An 18,923-nucleotide genomic window follows, 5' to 3' on the forward strand; every position below is an offset into this window, starting at 1 on the left:
GACATGGCATGTCTGCCTACGTTCCGCCAAAACCCTTCGACCCGACCCGAGAGAAGTGGGGATCGTATCTGACCAGGTTCGAGTGCTCCCTGGAAGCGAGCGAAATGCAAGGGCTCTCTGAGAACAGAAAAAGAGCTCTGTTCTTAAGCCACTGCGGGCCAGACGTATTCGAGACAGCCGAATCCCTCTGCGAGCCAACCCCAGTCCAGACGGTTCCCTGGATGTCCTTCAGGCCAACCTGAAAGCCCACTACGCTCCAGTTCCGTCCAAATTCGTTCAGCGCTACGAACTCCGGCAAAGAGTTCAAAAAGAAGGAGAGCCGGTCAGTGCTTATGTGGCCGCGCTTCGAAAAGCCGCAACGCATTGTGACTACAGAGACTTAGACGACGCATTGCTTGAACAACTGATTTGCGGGGTTCAAGATACCTGGCTGCAAAGGCGTCTTCTAGCCAAGCCAGACCTAACGCTAGCCGGCGCGCTAGACGAAGCCAGAGCACACGAGACATCAACGAAAGCGTCGGAAGCGCTGCAGCATCCCAGTTCAAGCAAGGACGGGCCGAAAACAGCCCCCATCCACAGAGAAGAGGTGCGAACCAGCACAGAGGAAGAGTCAGACGAGGACATCTTCCATACAGAAAAGAAATCAAGCGAACAAGGCCGCCACCACGAGAACTGCCCTAGCTGTGGCGGGGATCACGAGAGACAGTTGTGTAAATACAGAGAAGCCATTTGCAGGCGTTGCGATAGAAAAGGCCACCTAGCACGAGTCTGCAGAGCTCAACTTCCGCATAGTCGAAAGCCATGTGACTACCGCGACCAACCAGAACCGGCTCGTTCAAAACAGCCAATCAAAGATGACGGCGCGAGGAAACAGCGCGAACCTCAAAAGCGGGAGACCTACAGCACGAGAATCGGCCAAGCCAGCACAACCGATGACGAGAAAGTCTACACGAAAGTAGAAATCGATGGCAAATCGTGCGAAATGGAGATCGACACCGGGTCTACGTTATCGATCATGTCCTGGTCAACACTCAAGGCACTCCTGCCCAAGCTTCAAAACTTTATACTGTATAAATATCTGGTTGAAATCAGTCACCACTGTTCAGACTTTTCGCGGTCTTTCGGACTGTTTGAACCTTGCGCACATAAACTTTTTCCTGCACTGAAGAGCTTGTTCTAGTCCGTCATTTTTCCTGTAACAAAAAGAACCAGCTGTCCCGGCAGAAAATCCGCCTACTCGACTATTAGGGAAACCGAGTTTCCGTTGAAGGCGTGGGCATGTTCCGGGTCACCTACGGCGAGTTCCAGAAAGAGCTGCCCCTGACCGTTGTTAGCAAGCCTCTACCAAGTCTACTGGGCATGAAATGGTTCCGGGCCCTCGGCATGGGTTTCACGGGTGTTCACAGCATCAACGGATCATCACTTAAAGAAACCCTGCTCCACGAGTTTCGGGACGTTTTCGAAGAGACTCTAGGCAAGTACGTGGGGACCCCTATATCTTTCAATTTAGACCCCAACGTAGCACCAATTAGACTGAAAGCAAGGCGAGTTCCCTTTGCTTTAAAGCCCAAAATCGATGCAGAGCTAGACAAGCTCATTAAGCAAAGAATGCTAGTTCCCGTGGATCACGCTAAGTGGGAAACCCCAATAGTTACACCAGTCAAATCGGATGGCTCAATTAGAATTTGTGCTGACTATAAGTGTTTGATTAACAAGGCGTTGCAGCAGAGCGCCTATCCGGTTCCAATAGTCCACCATCTACTACACTCCCTGGGCCCTGGCAAGCTATTCGCAAAACTAGACCTTGCGCAGGCGTACCAGCAACTGCCAGTAGATGACACTACGGCAGAATCACAGACTATAGTAACTCACAGAGGTGCCTTTAAATGCACCAGGCTTCAGTTTGGGGTCAGCATCGCCCCAGGACTTTTTCAGAGTACTATGGAGCGCCTTCTACAAGGCCTCCCAGGTGTCGTCCCGTATTTCGATGACGTTTTGATTTGTGGCCAAGACGAAGTTCAATTGGGCCAAAGGGTTAGACAAGTCCTAACCAGATTCAGAGAAGCGGGACTTAAACTCAAACGAAATAAATGCAGGATAGCAGTGCCATCAGTGGAGTTCTTAGGCTACAGAATCGACGGCACAGGCATTCACCCCACAGAAAGCAAAGTGAGAGCCATCCAAGGAGCACCCACTCCCAAGTCAAAATCCGAGCTGCAGGCTTTCCTGGGCCTTCTCAATTTCTATATGATGTTTTTGAAACACAAAGCCTCCGTTGTGGAGCCTCTGCACAGGCTCCTGGGAAAAAACGTTCCGTGGGTTTGGGGCAAGCGAGAAGCGACCGCTTTCAACGCGGTAAAGAGACTTTTGTCCGAGGACAGTTTCCTCATTCAGTACAATGCTGAACTATCTCTGGTGTTGGTCTGTGACACTTCCCCCTTTGGCGTTGGCGCGGTTTTAGGCCATAGACTGCCGAATGGGTTAGAGGTGCCCATCGCCTATTACTCTCGCACTCTGTCTAGTGCTGAAAGGAACTATAGCCAGCTAGATAGGGAGGCACTAGCGGCTGTAGCGGGGGTCAAAAAATTTCACGAATATTTGTTTGGCCGCACCTTTGAACTCATTACAGACCACCAGCCGCTTTTGGGACTTTTGGCTGGTGATAAACCGACCCCGGCGGCTCTCTCCCCCCGGATGACTAGATGGTCCATTTTCTTAGCCGCATATTCGTACAGACTACTCCACCGGCCAAGCAAAACCTTAGGACATGCTGATGCCCTCAGCGGATGTCCCTTGCCTGAACTATTGGACAAACCGACCCTGGAAGCCCCGGTTTTACTGCTTGACATTGTCTCCCCGGGCCCCATTTCTTTGAACGAGGTGGCGAGGGTTTCTGCCAGAGACTCTGTTTTGTGCACAGTAATGGGCTGGGTAATGAGGGGTTGGCCTACCAAGGTGGACGGTGGTGATTTCCAATTGTATTTTAACAAAAAAAAATGAACTGCCAATGTTGGGGGGTTGCTTGTTGTGGGGTGACAGGGTGGTCATTCCTTCGCGATTAAGGCACAGGGTTTTAGAAATGCTGCACGAGGGACACCCTGGGGTTGTTCGCATGAAAGGCCTAGCTTGTAGCTATGTCTGGTGGCCACATCTCGACCAAGATGTCACTGAGTGGGTGGGGAAGTATAGGCCTTGCCAGGAGTCCCACCCAGATCCTCCCATAGTGCCCGTTTGGGAATGGGAAAAACCAAAGAGACCGTGGGGGAGGATTCACATAGATTTCGCTGGCCCGTTCCATGGCCAGAACTTTCTAATTATTGTAGATGCATATTCTAAGTGGCTCGAAATTGCCTTAATGCCATCGACCACTTCTGAGGCCGTAATCAAAGTACTCAGAAAACTATTCGCTACACACGGATTGCCGGACACCCTGGTATCCGACAATGGGCCCCAATTCACGGCGACTCAATTCGAAGGCTACTTAGCCGAATTAGGCATAAGACATGCACTATCCACTCCTTTTCATCCGGCTTCTAATGGCCTTGCTGCACGATTTGTAAGAACGGCCAAAGAAGCCCTTTCCCGACTCGATGCAGGGGACTGGCAGGCTAGAATAGATGAGTTCTTAGAGGTACAGCATGCCACCCCGTGCCCCACTTCGGGCCGCAGCCCGGCCGAACTTTTAATGGGCCGAAAGCTACGATGCATTCTAGACAGACTGCATCCCAATTACTCCTCCGATAACTTCACCGGGGAAGGGGGAGGACTAAGACACTTCGAAGTAGGATCACTAGTGTTTGCTAGAAGCTACACCAATGGGCCCTTATGGGTAGAAGGAACAATCGTAGGAATTACCGGTCCAAAGTCATACACAGTTGATATCGGGCATGGTAAAATCTGGAGGAGACATATAGATCAATTGCGTAAACATTTACCAAACGAAAACTCGTGTCCTAACTATCCAAGTCTTCCCAACACAGCTACCTCAAGCCCGAGTAAGCTGGAATACTTATCTGGCAACCCTGAGTTCCAGCGCCGCCCCAGCGAGCTGACACTCCCAGCTGGAGATAGCCACACCTCCGGAGAAATCCAGGAGGTTCCATTGGCGGAGCCGGAAGGGACGGGAGGTCCCTCCGACCGGCTCGACGCCTCACCAACAACTGAACTGCGCAGGTCAACCAGGATTAAGACACGCCCTGGTCACCTGCGTGATTTTGTATGTAAATATGTAAATAGATAGAATAAGTGCCTTCTGGGAAGGGAGGGGTGTTGTGTATGTATCGATTTTGTGCGGGAAATTCAAATGCATAGTGAATCCTGATTGGTTCTTGGTCGCCTCTGGAAAGTATATAAAGAGGACTGTTGCCTGTGAGTTTTCGCTGAAGTCTCACCCTGAATTAAAGAGCTGTTGTTACTAGCCTGCTTGTGCCTCTCGTTATTCCCGCGCCACAACACTGTTTATTTCTTAATGCCTCACTTTCAGTGCAGGAACTTTCTTTAAAAAGAGAAAATAATACAAGTGTAGTGTGGAGGTTAATTTGTTAACCTCAAATTAACAAAGCAGAGCTTCTCTATTCACATAACGTGTTATTATGAAACAAGTTATAGGGTTTGAGATGATAGGCTGATTCACATAGCATGTTAAAACAGCAGCTTATTCCCACACACACTTTTTTCAGCCTATACTAGTATACGCTAATCATACGTAAACCAAGCCAAACTTTTTTCAATGAAACACTCTAGCTTTACATACAATAGAGGCATTGTAGGCTGCTTTCTCTGTTGCTTGTCTTTTCAATCACACTGTAAAGAAGACCCATGTGATTAGAGAAGAGGAAGAAACAAGTTCTGAAATTACTTTTTCTATGTCAACTGGTGCTGCTGAAACTTTATACTGCAGGGAGCTGGCAGGGAAATAAAAACTTAGTTATAGCTTGTTTACTATATTTATTGGTATGCTGCTTATTCAAGTGACTTAAATACTTATTAGTAGAAATGAGTGAGCGTCTCCTGCATCATTACAAACAGAAGGCAGATAAGTATTACTCTCAGTGCTATTGTGCATACTACAGATCATGGCCATATACCAATGGAGAAGATCAGAAGACAGTAAAAAAGCAGTTGGTGGAGCAACTTAAAACAGATGTAAGCAACAAGGATATATTGATATTGCAGCATTATTGGACTGTAAAGGAGTCATTTTATTACCAATCAAAAGATATTGTGCAGTCTGCCTTTTAACATTTTTTTCTGGTATGAAAACATGGAGAAAGCACTGGGCATTTCCAGTGGAGAATTTTAATATGCAATGCTCTGTGATATTGGGGGAATTTTCACCAGTGGGGTAGGAAAAGTCTACCATTTGAAACCTGCAGTGTGGATTTCCACTACTGCCCTTTGGGACTTTTCTTCATCACCGACTGTATGAATGGAAAGCTGGAAGGAGCTACAGGGACTTTTGTGATTAGTACTACCGGGAAGTCGCTGAAAACAGCCAAGTTTAGATCGGTTTTCTCCACTCCTCTTGTTCAATTCCCTGACTGAAACGCGCAGAGCGATTGTCCAATAAAAGCTTTCTCTGGAAGCAGCCGGAGTGAGGCGCCTGATAATGACTTTGACGAGGAAGTAGGAAGAGTACAGTAATAGCTAGCCACAAGGGGGCAAAATCTTTCCAACCAGTTTTCCTCGCGTAGTGAAGCGGAGGCTGAGATGATCCTCGGTTAGCATGCTCATTACATCTGGAGGACGTAAGGAAGACGACAGCCAGGAATAAATAAAGTGTTATACGGCAAGGTAAGGAAGCGCTGGAACCACGGTACCTTCTTGAGGGGAGGGCTTCACCACCTGTTGCCGAAGTTTCGTGCGCCTTGTTCGCACAATGCATCCTCGCTGGGCTTGGCGCTAACGACTGCTAAATTACTGCTGGGCAATCCAAGGGTCAATTTACAGCCATATTAGCTGTTGCTGTTATCTCTAGGGATAGACTTTGGCTTCACATAAACAGAGTTTAATGGCCACTGTAACCTTAGCAGCAAGAGTCCCAATCCTGATGGATGGGTATTGGTTGATGATATGCTATCAGGTCATTGTTCACTCCTAGCAACAGCAGATTTTCATTCCTTCCACCTTTCCCAGCATTAGAGTCTTCCGTAGAGTCTTCTGTAGAGAGCTAGGTCTTTGCATAATGTGTCCATAGTGGAATCATAAGCCTGATCATATCTGCCTGGAATGAGAGCTTTGGGTTGATTTGTTTGATGATGTTTGATGATATATTTGTTGTTTTCTTGACTGTACATGGTATTGTCAAGAGTCTTCTCCAAGGTTCAAGGATTCAAAAGCATCAATATTCTTCCCATCTTCAAAGCCTAAGTCTCACTTTCATAGTGTGTCACAGAGAATCCACAGAGAATCCATGTATACCTGATCTTTGCAGGTATAGACACGTCATGGCATCTCAATATCTTTTCCAAGTTCTTTATGGCTACTCCATCAAATGTAGGTCTGTGGCATATTTCTTTATTAACAATTCCTTTCTTATTAATAATTAATCCTAACGGAAAAAAACTACCACTTTTATGTCTTCATTATCAGTTCTAAAGTTGGTTGTTCTACCTGTTGTCATTAGTTTGGTATTCCTTATATTTAGTTTTAGTCCCATTTTTTTCACTGTGCTTCTTGACTTTTTCTATTAGAGGTCACATCCATTGCCTTCCATTTGAATATTAATTAGATCTGACTTTGCTGTAGCAGTTTTCAAATAATCCATCAAGAAAACTGAAGTGGGAAAATATTCACAAAATGTAAAAAAAAAGATCCATGTGGATTTTAAAACAAGCTATGATGACATCCAAAGAAAGGTGGATGATGAAAATCTTAGCTAATAATAATGTATATAACTGAATGAAATTTTCTAATGTCCTGCAATGTCAGACAAGAATGTCAACAAATGCAGAAAAAAAATAAGAAAAGAAGCAGAATTTTTTTTAGGAACATTGGAGAAATCACAGCAAACATTTACAGCAAGTGGAAGAGGTCCATAATGTGATATCACAAGGCTTAGTCCTTTCCTCTATCCTGCACAGTACTCACATGGACCCATTGGGAAGGGTCCTCTGCTGATTTACTGTTGGTAATCAGTTATGCATTTCTGTCTTGTGCCAAACAGAAGATGCAAGGAAAGTTCTAAGCCAGTGTCTGCAAGCTTGCAGGGTGTGGATAGGAAAAACAGGCTCAGATTCAACACAAGCAAGGCAGAATGGGCATTCCTTTAGAGGTCTGCTAATGCTAGTTTAGTGGCAATCTTGGCTGTTGCTGGAGTGGTGCTTTGCCATGGAAAGTAAGCTTATAGCTTGGAGGAACTGATGGAAGCCAATTGAAGTTATGATTTGGAGAGAGACTGCCAGCTCTTTAGTTTTACTAAAGAATGGGTTGTCATCTCACAAAAGGATTACTGTACTTTACATGAGACTTCCTTGGTCAACAGTATGGAGAGGTGTTGAGAGATCTAGCAGTGCAAGGATAGCTATACTCCTCAAGGCCTGTCCCAGATCATCCCTGAAGACAACAAATGCAGACTTGGATTCAATCTGTGGATTGATAGCTATGGATCCAGAAAATCCACTTCTGTGCCTCAGTACTTTATTTATATCCTTCCCTAATAAGGGGAAGTTGGAGATAAGATAATGGTGTGGCCATGGGGGTGTCTCCAGGGGTGGGCTTGAATATAATTAAATAAAGTGGAATATAATTAAATAAAGGATGACAAGAAATGTTGTCATTATTTCCAAACTTTCCCACATCCCCACTACATTATTCTTATGGAACATATGAGAACTTGAGGTTTCAGGAGAGGTTAGCCAGAAGATCAAGATTTGGGGAAAAAGCTGATAAATTCTTTTCATTTGGAAATACTACTTGTTATTGTTTTAGCTTACTTTTCTCCTATATGTCTTCTTTGACCTATCATTATTGTTCAGCAAGGAACAAATATCTTCCACACCTACCTATAGTCACAAAAGCAGAAGAAATAAAGGCACAAGAGATGCTGGCAAGCAAATCAATCCTTTTTGCAATATATGCAAAAAGCAATGAGAGCAGATTGGAAGCAATTGACACAAATACTTAATTTAGACATTCAGTCAGTTCCTCTCTCTAAGCCCTAAAAAACAGGAAAGGGCAAAAAGATTGCCTAGAAAACTGCAGGGGCTTGGCCAGGTGGTCTCCAAGTCTGACTCAAGGACACTCGCCCCCCCAAAACAAACATGTATATTAGAAGTAACTTGGATTTTTCAGCCCCAACTCTTCCTTCCCCCCAAAATAGGGGAGAATGTAAATTCTTTACATTACATAAATAACCCATGGAGGGGATGAGCTTTAAGGACAAATATCTTGTCTGGTTGTACATTGGTGTTCACCTCTCACACCAATTAATTTCTGGTAAAAGTTAGGTAACTTTTTTTCAGCAGGAAGAACATTTTAAAACATATAATAGAACATGGAACATGTTGCCTGTGAACATGGTGGCTGTGTTTACTCACACATGAGATGTGATTTTTAAAAAGACCATATAATGGCCTAGTATAATGTGTGAACTAGGCCTGTGAAGTTGAATGGAGATGTGGGAAGTTTCCCTCCCCTTAGAGAATCAAATATTTTGGAGAATATTAAGAGGCAGAATATTCTATTTCCCCAAAGGAGAAATGGAGAAAAAAATCTTAACAAATTCAGAAAGCAGCCCCAGTCTTCCTGCCATAGCGTCAAGCAGAAGCCTCAAGTCTTTAGAAATGGATATTTTGTACCTATTAAGAAAGCCAGGCCATTCTATTCATAAACAAAAAGCCTTCAGCCACAGCTCCCACAGAAGGCTAGAGCTGATGCAATAAATTCTGATCCACCTAAATTCTAAGGACATAATAGGTTTAACCCACCACCATTGAAATAGTAAAATAGACAAGGCTCACTACATTGCACAACCCCCTGGATCATCTCAATCACAAAACCCCAGAACCCTATAAAAATCCATCCACTCACACAGCCAATTAGTCAGCCACCCCAGAAACATGCTGCTGTCACTCAAATTTCTGGAAAACCAAATAAACAGGGACTTTCTTTCCTTGTAGCCAGCCTCCATTTTATTTCCACCATTTTTCTTCTGGCTTGGAACCTGACTGGATTTTTCTTCCAACAAGGGAATGGTGATTGAGCAAATTACTTAATTCTATCCAGCTTGGACATTTTTTCTCATGCAAAATTACTTCCAGTTGCTTTTCTCCCATCAGGATTGCAAGTTACGAGTGGCTAACCTTAAATTGGTTCTCCTCCTGTCCTAAACAGCCTGTTTTTAAATCTTTTCTTGAGCTTCTCACTTTCTTTGTCTGCCATTGTTAATTTACCTCAGAGAATATTGTTCATGGCTACAGAATCAGTTCAACATGTTTCTTGCATCCTGTAATTTGTTAGTGTCATCATGTTGTTCTGGAATCTATTTGGTTATCATGACAGAGTTTAATTCACAGTTCTAGTGGAAACAGCATAAACTTTTTTCTCAACTCTCTTTTCAGAAACTCTTTGTTTAGAAATGTTTATGGAGTTCTTGGATTGTGAGAATATCTTTACAAAACATGCAATTACCAAGTAATGAGGAAGAATTTGGTTTTCCAAAACTGGAGGTGTATCATCAAGTCTACCTATTGTCACATATGACCTACCGGAAATCAACAATCGTTGCTAATTTTCTGATTTGGGCAACTTTGGAATACACATATATATCACCTTTGGTTGGATGGACAGTATTAAGTTCTAAATATAATAGAACTCTACTATCTCTGGACATAATTATATCAATTAAATAATTATGGAATGGAATGTCTAATAAAATGGATTCAATCCCTTTTTCCATGCTAAATTGACTTTTTGAGGAAAACCAACATTAAAAATTGGAAGAGAATCAGTGGTGAAATCCAATTTTTTTTACTACCGGTTCTGGTTTTTATAGCTATGTTACCAATAAATCAATTTGATATGCAAAAGTTAAGAGATATGCAAAATAAAGAATTCCACTTTATTGTCCAGACAATGGAGCAGTGTTTTAATTACTCTCATTGACTAAATGATATCTGATTCACTGTCCAGATAACCCATAATTGACTGACTTGCTGAAGGAAATGTACAGTGTGTAAATGTACAGAATGCTAGGGGTGGAAGGGATCTTGGAGTTCTTCTAGTCCAACTCCCTGCCCAAGACAGGAGTCCTTATACCATCTTGGACAAATGTTGTCTAATCTTTTATTGAAAACACCAGTGATGGAACTCCCACAACTAAAGGATGTAAGCTGTTCCATTGCTTAATTATTCTCATTGTAAGAAAAATCCTCCTTAGTTCCAGGCTGAATCTTCCTGTGAAGAACTTCCACCCATTCCTTCTTGTCCTGCCCTTGGGTGTTATGGAGAATAAATTGACCCCCTCTTCCCTGTGACATCTCTTCAATTATTGGAAAACTGCTATTGTATCTCCATTGAGCCTTCTCTTCATTAGACTAAATTTGGAGTGCTTTAACTTGGGTTCCTACAGGAGGTGGGATTTGAAGGTGGCCACTCTAACTCATGATCAAAGGTCTTTTTCTTTTGCCAAATGTACAAGTTACTCCAATAATTTTGTTCTATGCTTCATCTACTTTCTTTTTATCCCAGAATGTTGCCCCTCACAGACTTGTTGCTAGAGAAACTGACTGTGGAGAAAACCCTGTTCCGAACCATGGTTATTTCCAGCCTGCTGCTGTGCTTGCTGGTCCTCCTCATCCAACAGTGTTTAAAAATCTTTGACATCTGCTACTGCTATTATGTCAACTGCCAGAGACTCCGCAGCTTCCCACAGCCGCCTCGCTGCAATTGGTTCCTAGGCCACGTGGGAACGGTAAGTGCAGCTAGTATAAGGAATGGAAAGATGCCAACATCTAAACATTTGCACAAGGAGATCTGAAATGCTTCTCACAGATGCTTCTCCTACATCATACCACAACCTTGAGGCCTATGACACATAGAGTCACAAGGATACTACATCTTTCCATTCTAGCAGAAGGAAAATAGTCAGAACAAGAATTGCTGGAAAGCTAATTGCTAGATAGAAAGAAATTATGGATTTCTAAAAGAGCATTCAATAACACGGAAAGATGGTTGTGACCAGCTGCACATTTTTTAAAAAAAAAATAAACTTCATATCTGTGCACAAATGCATTTCTCCAGACATTGGTGCCATTTAAAAAATAAACAGACAAGCACAGGAGTGTTTGGATCTTGTAGTAGAAGTATTCAAACTTGGAAGTGAGGCAGATGGAGAGAGGGAGGAAAGTCCACTAGGATGGATGGGGGTGTTTTTAAAAAGCCCTTCTCTGCATACTACCTCTGTCGTCTTCTTACATTGGCTGGGCAACTTGTATGGCCAGGTTATTCATTGTGGTGGAACAGAAGAGCCCTGGTGGCATAGTGATTAGAATGCATTATTGCAGGCTGCCCACTGCCTGGAGTTTGATCCTGACCAGTTCAAGGTTGGCTCAGCCTTCCATCCTTCCAAGGTTGATAAAATGAGGACCCAGATTGTTGGGAGCAATATGCTGATTCTTAAATGCTTAGAAGTGCTGTAAGCTATGGAGCATTATATAGATCTAAATCTTATTGCTATTGCTGTTGCAAAGAAAAAGAAGAAAGAGATGGCAGCAATGACTCTATAGCAGCAGTTCTCAACCTGGGGGTCGCGACCCCTTTGGGGGTCGAATGGCCATTTCACAGGGGTCGCCAAAACCCTCTCTCGCCCCCCCACACCTTCACTCACCCTCACCCTCTGCCTCTGTTGGATTGCCGTTCGCTGTTCACTTACCCCGCCCACTCCCAATCTATTGCTGCCTCCTGAGTCCCAGCTGATGGCTAGAGGGAAACAAACCGTTTAAATTCTTGCCGTGGGGCCTCAAAGGGCCGCCCTACAACTGATCAGTGTTAAAAGAAAACAAATGAGAAGACCAGTGCCTGCAAAAAATAGAAAAAAACAGCCCCTTTCAGCTTCAGCATAGGTTAATTACCATAAGTAGATTTGATCAGCCTCCAGACTCTCAGCTGATTTGCTCTCAGCTGTTTTGTGGAGGGCTCTGTTAGCTGCAAAGAGAGGAGCAGATTTTTTTCCCCCAGCTATGCTAAAAAAAACGAAACTGAAAGTAAAGCTGGGTTATGTTGCAAGTGACAAAATGAGGCGGAGAGATATTTCCTTTTCCTCACCAAAAAAGGTAGGTGCAAAACTGCAAACAATGGGAAATTTAGGGCAAAAGAAGAGGTTCAAGATTTTAAAACACAAAAGAAAAAAAGCTCTATTTAACTAGGGAATTGTAATAATTGAGATACTATTAATTGTATATTGTGTTGAAAGCAGAAATGGTTAAGTTGTGGTTTGGAGGAATATATGGGGGAAATTATTTGGTTTATTATTATTGATAAATATAATTAATTGATTTGTAAGAAATTGGATTGCATGGAAATAATTGGAATATTCATGTTCATATTGATTGATATACAAAAAAAGATAGTTATATAACTAATTGATTTATATTAAAATGTTGAATTTGTATTAAACAACTGTATTACATAATTACATAATTAACCAATGTGAGGATGGATATAAAAATAGATGACAATGGGAAGGGGTATAATATAGAATAGAAGGGAAAAATTGAATTTGATTAAGATTAGAGATGAGGATGAAGGGTAATATTGGTTTTTTAAAAAAATAGATGAGGAATAAATATGGCAAAAAGGAAATATAGACATTATAAATTTAATTGAAATGACTAAACACTGTTTAAATTTGTGAACCAGCCAAATACTCTGTTCAAAGAAAATACATTGTATGTTTGTATGTGTGTTTCTAATTATTGCTATTTATTCATATTTGTTCTCTTTTATTCTTTAAAGTTTAACAATTCATTTTTTATCTTAATATCTTTATATTTGTTTGGGGTTGGTTTTCTTCCCTTTCATCTTTTTTATTGTACAGCAATCTTTCTCCTCAAACCTACCACCTCTCTCTTTTCTTTCCTTCTTACTTTCTCTTCCCCCCCTCTTCTTCTCCTTCCTACTTCCTCTTCCTTTCTCCTTCTCCTCCTCTCTTCCTCCCTTTCTTACCCTCACTCCTACTCTAATTTCCCTTCCCTTCCTTCATCCCTCTCTCTTGCTGTATCCTTTTATGCATATGGACTACTCAGAGGGCTGAAAAAGTTATTTTTGACTGGTCCTCGCACTTTTGACCAGTCCTCGAACTTATGACTGTCCTCACATTTTATGTTTTTGCCCTATCTTGTTACCATGGTGAAGAGAAGCAGTTGTGAAATGAGTGACACGGTTGTTAAGAATGCTACAATGGGCATGATGACCAGTCATAAGTGCGAAGACCAGTCAAAAGTGCAAGGACTTATCATAAATCACTTTTTTCAGCCCTCTGGGTAGTGCTTTTGTGCACATGGACTACTCAGAGGGCTGAAAAAGTTATTTTTGATTGGTCCTCGCACTTTTGACCAGTCCTCGAATTTACGACTGTCCTCACATTTTACGTTTTTTGCCCTATCTTGTCACCATGGTGAAGAGAAGCAGTTGTGAAATGACTGACATGGTTGTTAAGAATGCTGCACGGGCATAAATGTGATGGTCATAAGTGTGAGGACCAGTCAAAAGTGTGAGAATCTGTCAGAAATGACTTTTTTCAGCCCTCTGAGTAGTCCCTATACACATAGCCATGGCCACCCGGTCACATGACCAGCTAGGCACGCCCACCCAGTCACATGACCTCCAAGCCACGCCCACAAAATAAGCCACGCCCACAGAACCGATAGTAAAAAATTTTAGAACCCACCCCTGGTTGAGGGTCACCACAACATGAGGAACTGTATTAATGGGTCGCGGCATTAGGAAGGTTGAAAACCACTGCTCTATAGCATGCATTTAATGGGGTCTTTTCTAAGAAGTAAGAAGAATGCTCATTGCTAATCAACATCCTTTTTAATGGAATTCATTTACTCTACTTTTTCTCCAAGAATAGAAATTCCCAAAAATGACGGAACCCCAATTTTTTGCAATTGATTTTTTTAATACAATACTACTTATTGATATGTGCCTTGTAGCCATATTTTAAATACCACAGATAGTATATCATATTATGGCATCTATCTAGAGCCGTGATGGCGAACCTATGGCACACGTGCCACAAGTGGCACGCAGAGCCCTCTCTGCGGGCACACAAGCCATTACCCCAGCTCAGCTCCACTGTGCATGTGCATGCACTCCCACTGTCCAGCTGGTTTTTGGATCTCTTGCCGCAGGGTGCGAGGTGCATGCGGGAGATGTATGTGCATGTGGGGGGGCAGAGCGCATGTGCGGGGGTCACATGCACATGTGTGAAGGTGGGGCACATGTGGGGGTAACGTGCACATGCGCGGGGGTGGGAGTGCATGGGGGGTTGCACATGCATGCATGGGGGCAGGGCGCATGTGGGGTCATGTATGCACGGGAGAGCAGGGGGGTCACACACGGATTGTATTATGGGTGCACACACGCACTTTCAGAACTCAGTGATGAAAAGATTAGCCATCACTGACCTAGAGGGTAGGACAGAAACTACCCACATGAAAACAACTTTATATAACTTCTATATTGCCTAGAATTAGAGCTGTGGAAAAAGGGGATGGAGGAGTGGAGGAAAAAACAAAACCAAACCTTGTGAAAAAATGATGGAGGTAGTCCTCAACTTATGATCACAACTGAGCCTCAAATTTTTGTTACTAAGCAAGGCAGTTGTTAATTGAATGGTGCAGTTAACTGAATTTAGCAAATATGGCTTCCCCCCTTGATTTGCTTTTGGAAGCTGACTGGGAAGATTACAAATGGTGATTACGTGATTCTGGGACAGTGCAACTATCATCGTTACATGCTAGTTGCCAAGTGTCCAAATTCTGATCATGTAACCATGATCAGGGATGCTACTATGGTTGTTTAAGTGTGAAAGCTGGGCATGTCACTTTTTTCAGTGCCATTGTAGCCTCAAACAGTCACTAAACAAAAGGTTGTGAGTCAAGGACGTTCAAGCATTTGTTATTATTCTCCAGGAAGATACAGGGCAACCAAGCTATTTGCAATAAAATAGCTCCTCTGACAGTCCTACTGCAGAGCACATAAAATGCAAATTATGAGGCTCCCCTTCCTCTTTTATTTTACTCATTTGTAAGAACACAATCTTCCTGCAATTTATTAAAAAGTGATGATACCCCTTCAGGTATCTGATGAGGCTACTGGTTTGGAGAGCATTTCCTAAACGAAGAGGCTGGAAGGAAGAGCACAAGTTTGTCTTCATTGGTGCTAAATAGGGATTGACTATTATGCTAGAGTAAAACCAGTGCAGAAACTGCATCATATATGCCTTGTGTATCGTATAGCTGTGTCCCATCCCACTGTTTCTGTCCTTTTCCCTCATTCCTGAGGTGACTGTTGCCTCCATCACAGTATGCCATTTCATCCAGTGTTTCCAGACACAGAAAGGATGAATCATTGTCATGCAATTTGTTCCAGCTCTCTGTTGAGAATGCAAGAGAAGCAGCAACTAGCTAATCTTGCTGGGGAGCTGGAAAGGGGATATTTTAAAGGGTCTAAATATATATACTTCATCCTTTCTCCAATAGGCCCCAGGTTTTTCTCGTTCTAAATTTTGGCTCTTTTGGGAAGATACATGTCAACCTCTCTTTTGTATTTGCTCATGCATCCCACCCTGGGGCAGACAGGGCCTTTTTGTGGATTCTTCTCCTGAAAGGGAAGCTACTTGATAGAAACTGCTGAACAGACAGGGAAGCCTCCCTGAAGCCAAGAAGGAATCAACCAAATTAATGCCACTGACAAGGACAACTGAGATGTGATGTTTGCCACATAACTTGTCCTGGCATGCTTTAAAAAAAGTGCTGGAGGAGAACAAAAAAGAGCTGATTATTTTAATGAAGATAAGGGAAAAGAGTGTTAATTTATTCCTTTCTTTCAGGCAGATTCCTTTCCCCAAGCTGTCCTTGCTGTTTTGCAAGAGAAGAAGTGCTTTCCATTATAAATTGTGCATTGGTGGAACCATTGTATGAACTAAAAGCCCTATAGCCCTCATATCATGCTCCCAATCCTATTTGTCTCTTTTCCACTGATTTGGCTTAATTTATTTATGATTAAGGAAACCAAGCTCTAGTTTTGATTGTTTATTTGCATTCTTCTGTCCAATAACATTTTATTATATTTTATTTCACTCTTAGTTAGATTTAAACTTAAAGTCTACCTGACTCCAGAGCCACTGTGGATAACTTACATTTAAAAAGAACCAATAACGAACAGAAGAAACTCTGTATGTCCAGAAAATATGAACTCTGTATATTACCCCCTCCAAAAAAAACCCCATCAGAACAAAACAGCTGGGACCTGTGAGAATAATCAGATTTTTAAAGACTTTTGGACTTCAGGATGGTGGGTGACACATGGAAATCAGGGGAATGCTGTTCCAAAGAGCATGCACCACAACAGAGAAAGCACTCTTCCTTGCTCACCATGGATGGCATTATTTAATTGAAAGGACATGAAAAACATCTACAAAATGAACCTGGTGGAACTGTAGATTGCACTTGGACAAGCCTACCTAAGACTTGATGAAAACGAAAGGAGATGATTTCATTCTTAGTCAGTGCCTCTAGGGCTCAAGGCCTGCATTTCTATTGCTCAATAGATTTTAGTAGAACTATAGATGCCTGCTTTTGACATGTGGACATAACCACAACACTAAATTCAATAGGGTACCTTCTTTCTCCAGTCTGTTTTCTTTCTTCAGCCAACTAGCTTTATAACTTTCTCCTCCTGCTTGCACCAGCATTCATTGCCTTTATTCATTGCAGATTCCACCCACTGAAGAGGGTTTGACCAAATTGGTCCAGATTGTAAGCACCTTCTCCCCGATATTTATGGTGTGGATGGGACCCTTTATCCCAGTCTTATCATTGGTTCATCCTGATTATATCAAGCAAGTTATGACAGCATCAGGTACTGTGGTGGTGAATGGTGGGAAAACTGGAAATAGATGGGGGGAGTCCACAATTAATTGGCAGAGACTCTATAGAGCCCAGTAGGCATTTGCTGAGTGTCCAGGTTGAATTCACATTGCAAAAGACCTGGTTTATTTAAATGTGGTAGGTGGATGAAACCACAAGTAGATAAAACCATATAATTTAGGCCATAAGCAAGTGTTCATAAATCTCTGTGGCAGGGATCACTGAACCCAAAACAAACCAATAGACAGTTTTACATTGCTGCACAGAGGCTCAGATTAGGAGCTTCACCCCAAATCCAAATCTAGTTTTACAGGTTTTTAATGAAAAAAGCAATGGGAACCTTAATTTTAAGGTTCTTGGGATTTTTTTTTCATAATTTGGATTTGTGTTAATCTGCCTACATACTATTAAAACTCTCATTTCTATAACATTTAGCTGGATGAAACAGCACATCATTGAGCCACAATTTTTGAACCAAGGATCCTCAAATGGACTAGTTTATAGAAAGTGTCCAAAATCCCAGGTCTCCCATAGAACTGAAATTTGGCAAGCTTTATAAAACATTTTATGATGTAAAAATTATCATAAAGCAGTTTATGACATTGTACAAATGTCATAAAACATTTCCTGTGGTTTAACTCCTGATGATTAACTATGCTATGCAGTTCAACATGGGCTACTTTCTTTTTTAAAAAAGTTTTTTATTTTTTAAAACAAACATTTAATACATCAGTCATTCCTTCCGTGTGACATCTTGGTGTTGTTTCCAATCATAACATGGGCTACTTTCAAGGGATAGTATGAGGATTCTTGGGGTTGAATTGGAAGAGTTCTAAGAACTCAAGAATTCTATGAATTGCATTTGTTCCTTTATGACTGCTGATCTTGATTTTAGCTGGCATCACGATGGATTGTATTTGGGATCTCCCCCACCCCGAAATATCATATATATCATATATTTTATATATATATATATATATATATATATATATATATATATATATATATATATCAAATATATGATATATATGATATATGATAAACATATATGATACACAGTATATTACGAATATAAAAATGTTTCATATATATATTGTAAGCCACAAAACCACTCTGTAAAATCAGGAATGCTCAACACTGATCCTAAAATCTCTCGACATGCCACTGAATCACATATTCTCTCTGAGTCATAATCTCTCTGATATGTGAGGAAAGTATGAAATACATAATATACAAAGATATGGAATCAATTAAATTTTCATTTTATTTAAATTGACATTGGAATACATTAAGCTTTGATTTTCTTGATCTGCAACCACAGATCTTTGGAATATTGTGCCTAGCATCCTACTTAAAAGCCAAATGTGGCCTTATTTTCAAACTCTTTATTCACTCCTTTTCTACTGCAAGCTGGGAGATACCAGTCTAAGCTAATAAACATTTCCTGGGAACCCAACCAAGGATGATCTAATTCACACCCATAGTTGTGATACTATAATGGTTTTTGACACGCACACCTCAGTTTCCTAATTGGCTGTTCACAAAATGTGATGACTTTAATTCCAAGGTAGGAGTTGGACATTCCTAGATGTTCTGGATTGGAATTCTGTGGTAATAGCCAAAATATCTGATGAAGGTTATGCTGGGAAGACTGATAAAAATCAATGTATCAAATGTCAATGAGGTTTTGGAATGCCTAGTAGAAATCCATAGTATTCTTTTGGATATTTCTACTTCTTTTTCCTTCTGTCTTATGTGCTATCTTTATCATTGCATGCAGTATTTTGTGGTAAATGAATTTTCATTTGATCCCTGTATGCTTATTAG

General features: G+C 41.8%; 1 protein-coding gene across 1 annotated transcript in view; it reads left to right on the top strand.

Annotated features, from left to right (window-relative positions):
• The first annotated feature begins 5,710 nt into the window (after nt 1–5,710).
• Nucleotides 5,711–18,923, top strand: part of CYP4F22 (cytochrome P450 family 4 subfamily F member 22) — an 85,840-nt gene continuing 72,627 nt past the window's right edge. The window contains exons 1-3 of the mRNA XM_070938282.1: nt 5,711–5,793; nt 10,690–10,912; nt 16,944–17,088. Of these exons, the coding sequence (XP_070794383.1) occupies nt 10,691–10,912; nt 16,944–17,088 (367 nt within the window). The 5' untranslated portion in view covers nt 5,711–5,793; nt 10,690. The remainder of the gene's footprint in view (nt 5,794–10,689; nt 10,913–16,943; nt 17,089–18,923) is intronic.

This window comes from Pituophis catenifer, unplaced genomic scaffold (genome assembly GCF_029215685.1).
Source record: "Pituophis catenifer annectens isolate HBS135680 unplaced genomic scaffold, rPitCat1.0.hap2 SCAF_2, whole genome shotgun sequence".
Lineage (NCBI taxonomy): Eukaryota > Metazoa > Chordata > Lepidosauria > Squamata > Colubridae > Pituophis > Pituophis catenifer.